Raw genomic sequence first — 15,296 nt, 5'->3', positions numbered from 1 at the left:
TCTGTTTTCAAATTTAATTTGCCATCTTCACTAAAAACTGTGCCCAAATAGCTAAAATATTTAATTTGTTCTATAGGCTATCAATTGAGAATGCAACTGAAGTTTTCTATGTTCCTGCCTATTTTTATAGTTTTGGCTGTTTGTTGCTGATTTTCATGCCAAATTTATTACAGTTGCAATCATTATTCTTTATCATCTTTGATTCCTTTTACAATACTCCTTCTTGCATTTGTAATCTTTTTCAATAGCTTCCAGAGCATTTTGCCACTCTTCTTATATTTATCTTCTGTATTCTTACCAGTCTTCCTGTGACTTTTACATTTTTCTCTGTATTCTTTTAGGTCATCTGCTGACTTATTTCTTAGCATATTTTGGTATGCTTGCTACTTTTCATGGCTGCTTCTTTAAGTTCTTGTATCTTGTGATGTATCTGATAAGTTTAACTGAAATATGCCACATTTTTATTTCTTGTATTTCATGACTTATGTATTAAGCAGTCTTAATTAGAAAAAAATTGAAAAGAAATGTAGTTATATTAAACATATACCCCCCCCCCCCTTCCATTTACCTTAAAGTAATAGTTACTTTTAATACTCTGTAACGGAATTTAATTTACTGTTGTAATTAAATTTACTTGTCTTTGTCCCCACAAAGAAAATTAATGTTAAGTAATTCATTTCATAAAAGTTGTTGTTAAAATGGGTTGTTACTAGTTTGTGTTGTAAAGCATTACTAACCTCAGCAGTGTTATGTAATGGTAACAAACAAACATGTGGAGTCGGTAATATACTTAATTCAAGTACTGCACTGTATTTTGGCCAATACCAGTGAGTCTGAAACTGTTATGTGCATGTGAAGAGGGGAGATGGAAGTAGAGGCAGAGGAAGAAGAAACTCGTGGCTGGGTAATGTGTGGTTACGAAGTAGCCGAGTTGAAAGGAAAAAGTTACAAGAATGTATTCGGAGGCCAGTGGATTTGTGTTAAAGTAGATATTTCTTTCAATTGGTGTGCGACCACGAGAAGACAATCTAGAAGAATAACTTGAATATTGTTTTGTTATGGCTGGATAACGTGTGGTTACAGGTAGGCATTTTTAAGAACACATTCAGAGACCAATACATTTGGAAAGTATTTTTCAAATGGTGTATCACCATCAGAAGATAATCTAGAAGAAGGCTTCCAATATAGTTTTCATTGTAAGGAATAACAGTAGCTCAAGTTTGGAAAGCAAGTTCCAGCACAAGGTATGTCTACTGTTTGTTTATTATATAACCCTGCATTTGTTTCCTTTCAATGAATGAAATGAAGATGGAAATTTTATCTCAAGTAGAAAGTTGTTTCTTCTAAGCTGTATTACTTGTGACAGTATGTGTATTACAGAATACTGAAAACAAGAAGAAAACTCTTATTAAATTAAGGATAGGAACTGAATTCATGTGATGAAGGTTGTGTTTAGAGAACTGTAGGGCAAACGGTTTATGCTAATGGATATTCTTTTCATGTTTAACTTTCTGGAGTGAAGTAAATATTCCTGAGAAGAATTTGTACTCAAGTTACAGAGATAGGATGTGTTCCTTCTTTTATAATGAATGTTAACTTTGAGCCAGTATAAAAGGATTCCTTATTGAAACTGATTGATTAAATTTCAATTATGAAATCCTAAAGAGAACTACTAAAGGAGTTTGTTTCTTTTGTTGTGGTTTACTCACTGTAATAAAACTCTATAGTTGTTTAATCCTATAGAGGATTACTAAAGGAATTTATTTCCTTTTTCTATTGTTGGATTTTTAAAAAATTCCTGAATTTAAATTTCCAGTTTATGAGTCAGAGAATAAAAGTTGTTTATACTGTATTCTCTTACAATTTTCTTTAGGTAACTAATTATGTTTGTATAATTATTTAATTAAACATTGTTTCTTTTGTATTGCAGTGCCTTATTTTAGAGATAAAGATAACAGAAGATAGTATATAAGTTATAAATATTTTGGCAAAAACTAGTATTGTTTTCAAAGTAGATGAATATATTGGAAGGAAACCAGGCATACTTTTTCAATGATGTTTGTGGTACAAACCCAACCTGGAATTAATCTGTGTGATTTTTCATATGCATGGGAAATTAAACATGAAGCAGTAAACAAAATGGTTTACTGATCTTTCATTTTTACAGTCCTCTATGGTATTCTTATTTTTCTACCCTTGCAAGCAACTTCACCCCTTGTCTGCTTAGCTGAATCAGTCAGTCTTTTCTTTAGAGTTTGCTGTTGAGACTCCAGTGTGTTATTCTTGATTTCAAAATGCTTTATTTCTTCTTGACTACTTAAAAATAAATGATCACTTCTAGTTTCAGTTCCTCTGTATACTCATATACAGAGGAACCAGCTGAAGATATCTATCATCACTAATATAGTCAATGAAGCTTTTTCTTGTGGCTTCTCTCCACACAATTATGTTAGAACATGGTATTAATAAAGACTAGTCCATATCTTAAACAGAAATTCAGCAGGTACTTAAATGTTATCAGCCTTGCCCTTTTCTCCACTTTTTTTTTCCCCCAAAACTTTTCTGGATGGCTGATGGGATTAGTTTCCTATTCTGTTTAGTTCTCAAACAAAGGACCACCTTTTTCATGTTCTTTATATCAGATGTTAACCTCATGACTTGTTCCTTAGAAGAACCTTCTTTGGAACCACATGATCAAAAGTCTCATTGTCTATTTTTCCACTTTGAAGTTTGTCACATAACTACTTGAAATTGTCTTTCAGTCAAGAAGTTTTTTTTGTGTTTGGTGCTGAATGGTGTTGCCTTTCTTTCCTTGATCGTTATTGCACAAATATAACATTCTATGCTTATTATTTATTAGGATCTCACTTATTTAGTCTTTTTTTGTCTCAGTAGCACCAATTATGTCCACATAGCTCTTTTCCAATTCTGCAAGTTATATTTCCTTTCCTAAATAAATATATATGAGATTTTAATCCATGCTCCCATAGAGCACTCCATTACTTTCAATATGGATGCTGAGCAAATAAGAATGGACTGGCAGTTTATGAGTAGATTTAATAAATTGTATTGTCTAAACAGTCACTTCATTATTCTCTGAGAGTATCAGTATAAAGATCACATGCTTTTAAGATGGGCTTTATTAGTATGGTATGGTGGGGTGCCATTTGAATAAATTTATATGGAATAATTATATGAAGAAATAAGCCAATACACTAAGCTAGTGGTATACAAGATAGCATTCAAACCAATTTTAAATTATGGATCTGAGAGTTGGTTTAGAAATGAAGCACTTGAACAAAGATTAGAGACCACAGATATGAAAGTTCTCAGAAACGTTAGGGTCAAAACAGATGGCAACGGTGGCAGAATCATAATAAAATGAAGATATTAGGATAATACTTGACATTGTTATCATTCAAGAATGTGTCAGCATAGCTAATCTAAGGTAGCATGGTCACTTGAACAGAATGGGAGGGGAGAGGAAAGGTTAGCAAAACGGATGTTTGTTGCCAAGATTGTAGGGAAAAGACCCATAGGAACACCAAGATCTAGGTGGATTGATTTAGTCAGAAGTGTCTTAGAAAGAGTTAAATGTTAGATACAACAGTATTGGAGTGCTGACAAGTAACAAGCTAATTTGGAGGAAAATTGTTGATAGGAGATTAATAATAATGTAAACTGCATTTTTCCAAAACTTCTGTATGTCAGGTTGGATTTGTTTCCTGTTCTTCTGTTTAGATCTTGAGCAAGGACCACCTTTTCCATGTTCTTTATATCAGATGTTGACCTAATGATTTGAAAAATTCCTCCACTTCTTCCTTAATAAATTTAGTTTAATCCTTTATCCAAGTGTGAGCAAACAAAGTTTGTGCATGAAAGTATCTTCAGGACTGGGGTAAGGTGGTAGAACAACCGGGCAACTTGTTGCAAAGGTGGAGCAAGTTAACATCACTCCTATCTCAGTATCTCCTATAATGCAAAACACATCTCCTTGTAGATATGTATAATGTTATGCATTAAGGGAAGGGCCACTACCCAGGCTAGTTTCAACCTTTATTGAGGTTTCTTCAGTGGGAGCCAGGCCCAAGTGGAGATACTAGGCAGAAGCATTAGCAAGGTCATCTCTACCTATAGGAGTTCCCAAACAGTGTGCCACCATTTTATTAAATTACTCTGGATTTAGAGAAAGATGTTGAAAGTTTATTTTTCACTTGGTTAGACTATAATAAATTTAGTTTAATCCTTTATCCAAGTGTGAGCAAACAAAGTTTGCTCCTGAAAGTATCTTCAGGACTGGGGTAAGGTGGTACAACACCAGGCAACTCGTTGCAAAGGTGGAGCAAGATAACATCACTCCTATCTCGGTATCTCCCATAATGCAAAACACATCTCCTTGCAGATATGTATAATGTTATGCATTAAGGGAAGGGGCCACTACCCAGACTAGTTTCGACCCTTTATTGAGGTCTCTTCAGTGGGAGCCAGGCCCAAGTGGAGATACCAGGCAGAAGCATTAGCTAGGTGATCTCTACCTATAGGAGTTGCCAAACGTTATCTCAATAGGTAGAGATGACCTTGCTAATGCATACAACATAAAAGGAAAGGATTTCACACATATCAAATTTATCTGGTTCTTATCAGTTCTGCTAAGTTAACAATGCAATGCACGTGTCTGGTTCTCAAATTAATTAGATCAGCACTTCTAGCCTATAGCTTAAAGACAAAGACAAATTTATGCGATCACATATACGTCAGACACATAGTTAGTTTCACACACATTTCAACTCCACTCCTTCAAACATAACCCTTCACTCTTAACAATAACCTTTTAACATTAACAAATGCTCATCACTCTGCATATAACTATTTCACAATAATTTAGAAGTGCAGTTTTCCAACTTCACAACTTTACATTATACTAGCAACTATATAATCAACAGTTCCTGCTCTAAGGTTCACATTCCATAACAATTCTACATTAATCTTACTTGAAACTTGTCTCAGCCAGTTCAGCATTCAAGATCCTAGAGATCGTGAATATAATCTTCTTTCCCGTTAGAACCGCAAACAGACACTACTCCACACAACAACGATACAGCATTCTCAGAGATCGCTTAAGGAACTTCGCGATTGGACTTCTCGAATAGGCCGACACTGCCGTTAAAAATCTCCTGTCATCGTAGAAATACTGCTAGCAAGATATCCTTCCTCCGTCCTTGGAATGACTGGATCTAGGAACCTCTTCAAAGTGACACCGGAACAAGTCAGGAACAGAGAGTGAGCCAGAGCCAGGAGCAGCATGCCTGTCTCCTTTTTATTCTACCTTCATGACCTTGGGACTCCTTCAGATTGAGTTCCCTGGATGTTCTACCAGGGGTTCCTTCCTCCCCTAAGAAATTGCTGAGTCATGACGAGAAAACCCCGTAACTCGCTGACCTTCATGCCTGCCGATAGCCTCAGGTCCACATTTCTAATCCTGTCTGGGCTATCTCTTTGTTTGTACAATTTTGGCGGTCAAATAACTTAGCAATTCTATCTGATATTTTACCCGATTACATAAAACACTAATGAAAAAATTGTTAATTAAACTACAAGTATTTGGTATTGACTTTCTTTCTCAAGTAAAATCGGTATATAAGGATTTTGTACAAAATTCCTTCTATACAAGATTTTACATTAATGTACCCACTTTCCAACCAACAGGCTATGGGTTCGAATCCTGCCATGGGAATGGCTGTTTTTGATTGTCATTAGGTGGGAGATGAATTTCATCACCCACTGTGAGACCACTTCCCCACTTATTATTACAGCCTGAAGTGGCTTGAAAAAGTTCAGTGTTTGGTCTCTAGAACAGGGTTTTCAGACTATTAAAAAAAAAAAAAAAAAATTAAAAATACAAATATATATATTATGATCAATATCAGCGATTATCGATCCACTGCTGGATGAAGGCCTTTTCAAGATTACTCCAGAAGTGTCTGTCCATAGCTCTCCTTTCCAATGTCACTCCTGCAAATCTGATGATATCATCAATCCACCGTGATTTAGGTCAGCGTCATGGTCATTTTTCCTCTTGTGGAATCCAATCCAGTACTTCTTTTGTCCATCGTTGATCTTGTCTTCAAGCAATATGCCCAGCCCATTCCCTCTTCAGATTTTCACTCTTCTTATGGTGTGAAAGACTTGGGTTTGATTTCTTATCCACACATTCTTTTTTGTGATACCAAGCATACTTCTTTCCATACTAATTTGTGTTGTTCTTAATTTTGAATTTCTCTGCATTTAGTGTCCATGTTTCACAGCCATATGTCAATATAGAAAGAATACATTGGTTAAAAACTTACTTTTGTCTTCAGACATAATGGTAGTTTACTTTTGAATATTGAATGTAATTTTCCAAATGCTTTCCACCAAAGCATCCTGAACCTTTCAATTTCGTCCATGTACGAGACTAATGGCAGTCAGTCTCAAGTAGAGTAATGTGGGCAAATATGAGAATGGGGAACTGGACAATGAGACTTATTTGTGCCTATGGTCCCACAGAAGGTTCTACTAAGGTAGAAGTAGAGGAATATTTTGAGGCTTTAGAAAAAGCAACTGACACAATGAAAAATGAAAAGTTGGTCCTTGTTGGGGATCTAAATAGCAGAGTAGGAAATGATTGTGAGACATACATAAATATTTTGGGAAAATTTGGAGAAAAGAGCAAAGTTAATAATAATGGCAAATATCTGTTGGATTTCTGCTCAGGACATGGACTGGTTATTACTAACACCATGTTCCAACATAAAAATGTGCACAAATTCACTTGGAGAGAAGAGGCTAGGAATAAGAAAAGTCTCATTGACTATGTTATTGTTGATAGTGATGTTTTCTCCCTGGTGCAGGACACCAGAGTGTACAGAGGATTTGAAATTGGAAGTGATCACTATTTAGTCTTGAGCAGGATAAAATTGAATTTCATATTGAAAAGAATAACATGTAAGAAAGTTTTAAAGCGAATAAAAGTTAAGCAGCTCTCAGATGTGAGCTGTAGGCTAAAATACACAAAGATTATTGAAGAAAAAATGAAAGAGTTTGGAACAGGAATCAAACCTTGGAGATTCAGTGTCAAACTCTGAAGAAAACATTGATTGATTCTGCCAGAGAGGCAGAATGTGGTGAGGTAGTCTGTAAGGATAAAAAAATCAGAACTCCCTGGTGGACACAGGAAGTTAAAGAGGCAGTGAAGGAAAAGAAGAAAGCATACCAAAAGTTCCTGTCAAATAAGTCAGCTTATGCTCTTAGAGAATATAGAGACAGATGCAAGAATGCTAAACAGTGTGTAAAACTAGCTAAACAAAAGTCATGGGAGGACTTTGGCAAGAATATAGAAAATAAATATCAAGAAGGTGGCAAAATATTCTGGAGGTTGTTGAAGAAGCTTAAGAATGGAGGAAAGAGTGCTGTAAAAGGATTTAGAGATGATAAAGGTGACATGAAAACGGGAGAAAAAGATATCCTTGAGGTATGGAGTAATTACTTTGAAAAACTGCTAAATGAAACAAGCAATGATGACAGCACAGTGGTAAAAAACACTGACCAGGCATGCAGTCAGGAATACATATCCATACTAGAAGTAGAAAAGCCATCAAAGGCTTGAAATGTGGAAAGGCAGCAGGAGTAGATGATATTCGACCAGAAATGCTGAAGTATGGTGGTATAAAAGTCTTACAGTGGCTGCACTGCATAGTTCAGAAGGCTTGGACAGAGGGATGAATTCCCAATGACTGGAGTAGAGCTCTCATAGTACCCATATATAAAAAGGGAAATAATACTGCATGTGAGAATTACAGAGGTATTTCCCTACTGAGTGTTCCTGACAAGATCTATGCAAGTATACTTGAGAAACGGTTGAGAAGAATTGTGGAAGAAAAGCTTGGTGAAGAACAAGCTGGATTCAGGCCAAATAGAAGCTGTCAGGATCAGATCTTCACTTTACGAGAAATAGTCGAGAAAGCATGGGAATATAACAAAGATCTGTATTTAAGTTTTGTCGATCTGGAAAAGGCATATGACAAGGCCAAGAGAGAAGCTATTCAATACGCTGCAGTTATATGGTGTCAATGGGGCATTATATCAAGCAATACTTAGTCTTTATTTGAGTTGTAAGTCAGCAGTTAGAATTGAAGGAAGTACAGGAAGATGGTTTAATGTTAAATCTGGTGTGAGACAAGGATGTACATTATCCCTTCTGTTATTCATTATCTATATGGATCACATTATGAAGGAAAGTGGTATTAAACATGATATCAGAATTGGAGATGTTAATGTCAGCTCTTTTCTTTATGCGGACGATATTATACTTCTGAATAAATCTGCTACAAGTTTGCAATATTCCCTGATTAAAATTGAATAACTGTTGTAATAGATATGGTATGAAGGTCAGCAATAAAAAGACAAAGACAATGAAAATAGGCAGAATCATTGAAAATGTCAACTGTGTTGTGAATGGAGAACCTGTGGAACAAGTAAAACATTTCAGCTATTTAGGCACGATTTTTACTGAAGATGGTAAATTAAATATAGAAATAGACAACAGAATCAGCAAAGCTGGTATGGTGGGAAGTCAATTGAATAAATTCATACGGAATGAGAGAGAAATTAGTCAGAACACTAAATTAGCTATAGAAGACAATGTTCAAACCAGTTTTAACTTATGGATCTGAGAGCTGGGTCAGAAGTAAAACACTTGACCAAAGACTGGAGACTGCAGATGTGAGAGTTCTGAGAAAGATTAGAGGCATGAACAGATGGCATCAATGGCAATATCATATTATAAACAAGGATATTAGGAAAGAACTAGACATTGTCAGCATCCAGGAATGTATTAGCAGTGCTAATCTCAGTTGGTATGGCCACTTAAACAGAATGGGCGAGGAAGGATTAGCAAAACAAGTGTTCTCTGCCAGGTTGGCAGCAAAACGACCCAGAGGAAGACCAAGATGTAGGTGGATTGATACAGTAGTGCTTTAGACGATAGAAATATAAGATCTGATAATGTTGGAGTCTTGACAAGTAACAGACTGATTTGGAGGAAAATTGTAGATAGGAAATTAATAATGATGTTTTTTTATAATTAGAAAAATAGTTTTTTTCATGTAGTACTATCATATCCTGTACACCCCTTGAGGGTACATGGCAGGAATTTGATGATGATATCTGTTGTCCTAAGTATATGTAATGATCTACTTGTTTAATTTCCTCATTATTGATTTTTATTATTTCTGGTCAGACATAGCTGTTGAAACATAACTTGGGTCTTCTTTAGGTTTATCTTTAGGCCAGCTGTTTTGCTAGCAATTTGGAGTTCATGGATACAAATCTGTAATTCATGCATAATTGAAGTAAAGATAATATGTCATCTGCAAAGCGTAAATGGGTTAAATATCTTCCATTTATCTTCAGACCTTTCCCCTTCCCAATCAAGAAGCTTGAATATTTTTTCTAGGTAAGCTGTGAATCATTTTGGAGATATTGTGTTATCTCCAAAATGATTATACCTCTCTGTATTTCCACAGTAGAGATGTTTCCATTGAAATGAATTGCTTCTGTGGCATTAGTGTATGCTGATTTGATGGTCCTGACTTATGGCTCCTCCACTTGTTGGTTTCGTAATGCTTTTAAGTATTGTACAAGTTTTTACTGAATCAAAGGCTTTCTCATAATCAATAAAACCAAGACATAATGATAACTGATATTCATTACACAGTTCAGTAATCTGTTATACAACTTGAATATGGTCCATTGTATTAAAGCCACTTCGAAAGCCTTCACGTTCTTTTGGTTGTGCAAGGTCTAGAGTTGCACAAAGCCTATGAGCTAAGACATTTGTAACCACTTCGTAAACAACTGATAGTAGACTGAATGGTCAGTAGTTCGTCAAGTCTTCTACCTCACCTTTTTTATGTATCAGAATTAGGGTAGCCTTCTTCCATGTTCTTGGTACATCATTTTTCTTCAGGCATAAAGTAAATAGTTTTGCTAAGCGTTTGTAGATCATTTCTCCACTTCCTTTTAGAAGTTCACTATAACTCTATCCTCACCTACAGTTTTTCCATTTTGCAAGCTTTGGATGCTCCATATAACTTTCTAGTAGAATCTGTGGTACTTCAGCTATTTGTCTTCTTCTAAATTTAATTCATCATCCTGATATAATATTGAGTAGAATTCTTCAATTCTTTTTGCTATAGCATATCTATCTCTGGTTATGGGTCCCATCTTGTAGTTTGACTGCAACTATCTGTTTGTTGCTGTTCATCAATTGAATGAACAGCAACATCAAAAAAATGCTGTTTTGGGTTTTTTGAGAGACTACAGTTGTTTTCAATTGTTTGTTGTATGAATTTTCAATTGAATTTTCTTATTTCTTCTGTGATGCGTTTTCTCATTGTTTTGCACAATTCAGTGTTATTCTGTGGGTTATTTGTTTCATTTCTTCATAAGTTGTTTTGTTTCTTCAGAAATTTTGTCTTGTTTCTGTTCTGCGGTATGAGCTATTTCAAGTGAGCATTGTAAAAGATTTTGGTAATAATGTTACTTTCTGATGGATCAGCATTGTCATCTATAATAAGATGCTTAAATCTGTTATTTAGTTCATGTTGGAATATATCTTTTTTAATGTTAAGTTTGTGTACATCTATGTTTTGCTTTGAGCTTCGAAACTTTTTTCTTTTTTGGCAGTTTATTTGAATCTTACTGCATACCATACGATTGTCACTTCCAATGTTGAAGGTGTTTTTATAAAACAGAGCAGTCTTGAAAGATGTTTTTCTTATTACTAAGGATAAAGTCAATTTCATTAGTTTTTCCATGTCCACTTCCTATGTGTTTTTTTCTTGAAAAAAGAATTCATGACGTATAAGTTTTCTTTTTCTGCAGATTCTATTAACCTTGCTCTATCATCTCTCATGCCATATCCATGTTTATGACATGTCTCTCATGCGTTATCCATATCCCCAAATATATATATATATATATATATAAAAATTGATAAAAAAATATATATATAAAATTGATAAAAAAAGAAAAGACAAAAAAAAATGCTACAAAATGTATACTACAGGTTTGCAATTCATGGGTGGGAGCAGTAGAAAAAAAAAAATTGTAGACACTGAATACATGCAAGTATTTATCATTCATGTTATTTGGTGTCTTTTAAGAAATGAACCAACATCTTGTTTTTAAATTTATTTACCTGAATGTGCATGTTCAGAAAAATATTTCTTGGCCATATGCTTTTTCAGCATTACTTCAAAACATCAGATTTTAAAATTGATTTTGTAATTTACTTTAAAAACGTTCAAGCATCCTGAGTTCTTGAGTGACACAAAAAGGTTTATGAAATTTGTTATTTTATTTAAACACTTCATAAAATTTTCAGCTGAAAAACATTTAACAGAATGTAGGCCATTTCTTCTTTGATCTTAATTTGTTATTATACAGGTAGTTTGATTCCTCTAGAAAGAATACCAGACACAATTTTTGGAAGCAGAAAACTCAACACGCACGCGTGCGCGCGCGCACACACACACACACAGTCTGGACTTCCTTGACATTGATGAAGCAGCATTTCCTGAGAAACTGAGTCATTTAGAACAAATTATAATTGGTGTCACATCCTTGGAGTGTATGCATCTATGACTGTTTCTGTATTATAGCCAAAAGGACAATCATAATATGCTTTTCTTTTGAAAAGATCTGCCTTTGAATGTTGTCTAGGATGTAAGAAATCTTTATAAATTCAATATTTAATATATACTTTGTATTTTATTTCATTTTATAACTTTGTAATATAAAGAAAATGTAATAAGTTTCACCTTTTCATCTCTGATTTATCCCAGTTTGCTGTATAAAAATTATTATTTTATGTCATGAAACAATTAGGAAGCACAAATCTATATCATACATACATTTTAAAAGTTCCAAGTTTTTGCTTATAGCTGGCAATTAATTGGTTTCTTTGATTATGAACCAGCAAAACAAGAAGTTCTGGTATTCCACTTGCCTCTGTACTTCTGTTTATCAAGAGCTTGAACTAAAAAGAACTGGAAAAAAAAAAAAATTGTCTGATTTTCTTTGGGGACCATTGGGTGTGATTCACATAAAATATATATATAATGTTGATAGAAACTAACAACATTGTCTGACATTCCTTCCGTTTATATCATTTAATATAATTCAGAATTCTTCAGATGCACCAGCAATTTTCTTGGCCAGTTATAAGAAACTATCTAAAAATAATATGTCTATGTTCATTTTTTATTTTCATTTTTCCTACTTTATTTGTTCTTTCTCTCTGTTACATCTGGTATGTATCTTATATATGTATTGTATGAATCAATCATCATCCTTGCAGAACAAACCTTTATACTTAAGTTTGTTCATGCAAGGTTATACTGTGTTTGATTATTCAGGCTGGATTATATGTGATGTCTAATCATTTTCTCCTTCTTATTCAATTAAAGTCTACATATAAATCCCCTTGCAACAGGGAAAAAAAACATTATCATATCTCAGATCTTGAAGCTTTATCCAATAAAATTCAAAAGATGTTGAAGTTTTGAGTGTTCTGTAATAAAATGCAAAACTGATGTTCACAAAATATTGAGCATCATGCAATTAAGTTTTCAGGCTTATATTTTTAGATAGTTTATGTTAAGATATCTTAAAGAAGTATGCATTTATTTTTTTGATTAGCCAGAAGAATGTAAAATTGGCATTATGCCAGGACATATCCATAAAAAGGGGAAAATAGGCATAGTATCTCGGTCAGGAACTCTTACTTATGAAGCAGTTCATCAGACTACTCTAGTAGGACTTGGGCAGTCTCTATGTGTTGGGATTGGAGGGGATCCTTTCAATGGAACAAACTTTATTGACTGCTTAGAAATTTTTTTAAAAGATCCAGAGACTAAAGGTAAAATTGTTGTGATTTTATTTTGGTTAAAAAATAAACTTAATTTTCAATATATTGCAGCATTTATTTTTTATTATTTTTTTTTATTTGCATAGTAGGATTTATAGGTGGTAGATGATTTTCATCGCCTGATGTGGTATGAAATCTAAAGCAGCATTAAAATGTATTTGACCTCTAAGAAGTGGGTTCTGTACTTAGCTTACTAAACAAACAAAACAAATTCTTGGGTTTGTTCGGGTTTTCCAGGCTTCAGAATGCTCAAAATTGAGTTCAACCAACATAAAAACTCCACATATCAAATGTTGATAAAATGGTATTGTAGTGCATACCAAGCACTACAATACCATTTTTTTCACTGTACTGCTTGATTACATCTGTGTGAACTAGCAGCAAGAGTATCCAGTAAGATCCTGCATAAATTTAGAATCACATGGATATAGTGTGTTATAATAATAGTATTATAATTTCCAGAAATGTTATCTCACCTCTATCAAAGAACTTTTCAATTTATGCAAATGAAACTACATTATAGACAGATCCCTTGATTGATTATAACCATTCTTATCCAGAATGGAATACATTCAATTTATGACAGCACAGAGTTGTGTTAAAATTAACTAATGGGAATAGGTAACAAACGTCATGGAGTTCTAAAAGGACATGATCCACTGGAGTGTCAAATGCCCCCTCCCATTTCAGATATGGCATACTGTGTTGATTTCTCACAGCCTACAGTGCTTAAAGTTTTGAAAGACTTGTCACAAAACAATTGAAACCACACATAATGGGTATCCAGAGCTGAAGACTACCAGAACACCTTCTCATCGAAGGTCGTCATTGTCAAAAGCAGCTGTTGTGTCAACAGTATGCTAGAGGCATGCAAGAGGAGTGAAAAAAAAGAGGTTTTTCACCATCTGTGCACATGGAGATCATGGTGTAGAGCTCTGCTTTTGCTGTTAAAATTAGGACCTTGTATGTATTCTGCAACATTGCAGCTGTTCTGTGCTAGAGACAGTCTTCTAGGACAGTGACACACTGTCCCCTATGTTCTTGGCTCTGAATTATTGGTTTGGAGATATGTAAAACATTACACATCTAGAATGATTTGTGAAGTCACTAGATCTTCAACCCATATGGACACCTGTGGATGTTCTGGAATATGCTAAAAGACTCTCTGCCCTTCCATTACACCTATGATTCCGTTACTGTGGAATGCCTTGCAGCCATCATGGCTATAGATCACACTGATATATCCAACAAAATATTATCTGATGCAATGTTAATTTATGCCAATGTAAGTAATTTTTTTTAATACTTGTGTATAGTCAGCTCTTGCTATTAAACAGCATTATAATGAATTCATTTCATTCACTATAACAAATTCCAGCAAAAGTTCCATAGCATCTCTACTGAAGGAAATTCATTATAACAAGCCTTCCACTATTAAACTATTTCTCTGGTCCGTACAAGTTTCATGTACTGACAGTTCTATCTACTCTGTAGTCATACCCCAAAATGCATATCTCAGATGGTTTTAAACATCCTATTAATCTCTTTCTTTTTACTTTGTAGAAAGGCAGTTCATTTTGTATTCTTTTATATATACCGTATATGTCGGCATATAGGACGACTGGTGTATAAGACGAGGTTATTTTTAGGTTTTAAGCTTATGTGAGTTGTACAAGACGACCCCCAATTTCTTCTTTCTTGTATTAATGCAATGTTAGGTATTGTTATATCCATTATTTTTATATCTATGCATATTCGTTATTTTTTTGCATAGCATAGATTTAGTATTTATGTGAATTACTCTAATTAAAAGTGATTAGCCCCGATTTTAATTAATTATTATTTTTGCATTTTTTTTTTAATTTTAAGATTATTAAAATTGTTATCATTTAAAATCATGGAACCAGCAAAAAGACGAAGCATGAAGCTCGATTTAAAATAATGGTAATTGAAATGGCAAAGTAAACTAAGAACTGTGCTGCTGCAAGAAAGTTTGACATAATCGAGAAGGTGGTAAGAGAATGGAGGAAGAAAGAAAATATTTTAAAAAAATTGACGAAGAAAAAATGTGCGATGCGAACGGGGATCACCTGATGGCCGCAACTGGAAAATCACATTGTAGAATGGGTATTCAAACAAAGGCAGAATGGTTATCTTGTACAAGAAATATGATCAGAGCATATGCACTAAAATGGTCAAGATTGAATCTGGATGAAAGTATAGAATTTCAAGCTACTTCATGATGGTGTAATCATTTTATCAACAGACAAAATCTGGTAATACAACAAAAATCAAAAATTGCTCAAAAACTACCAGCAGATCTTAG

General features: G+C 34.1%; 1 protein-coding gene across 1 annotated transcript in view; it reads left to right on the top strand.

Annotated features, from left to right (window-relative positions):
* Positions 1–15,296, top strand: part of Scsalpha1 (Succinyl-coenzyme A synthetase alpha subunit 1) — a 110,890-nt gene that overhangs the window by 45,101 nt on the left and 50,493 nt on the right. The window contains exon 5 of the mRNA XM_090392714.1: positions 12,742–12,961. Within this exon, the coding sequence (XP_090248840.1) occupies positions 12,742–12,961 (220 nt within the window). The remainder of the gene's footprint in view (positions 1–12,741; positions 12,962–15,296) is intronic.

The sequence above is a fragment of the Typopeltis vanoorti genome, chromosome 5 (genome assembly GCF_054136105.1).
Source record: "Typopeltis vanoorti isolate ZY-2024b chromosome 5, IOZ_Tvanoo_1.0, whole genome shotgun sequence".
Taxonomy (NCBI): Eukaryota; Metazoa; Arthropoda; class Arachnida; order Uropygi; family Thelyphonidae; genus Typopeltis; species Typopeltis vanoorti.
Note: the sequence above shows the minus strand (reverse complement) of the source record. Positions and strands in the feature narration are given on the sequence as shown.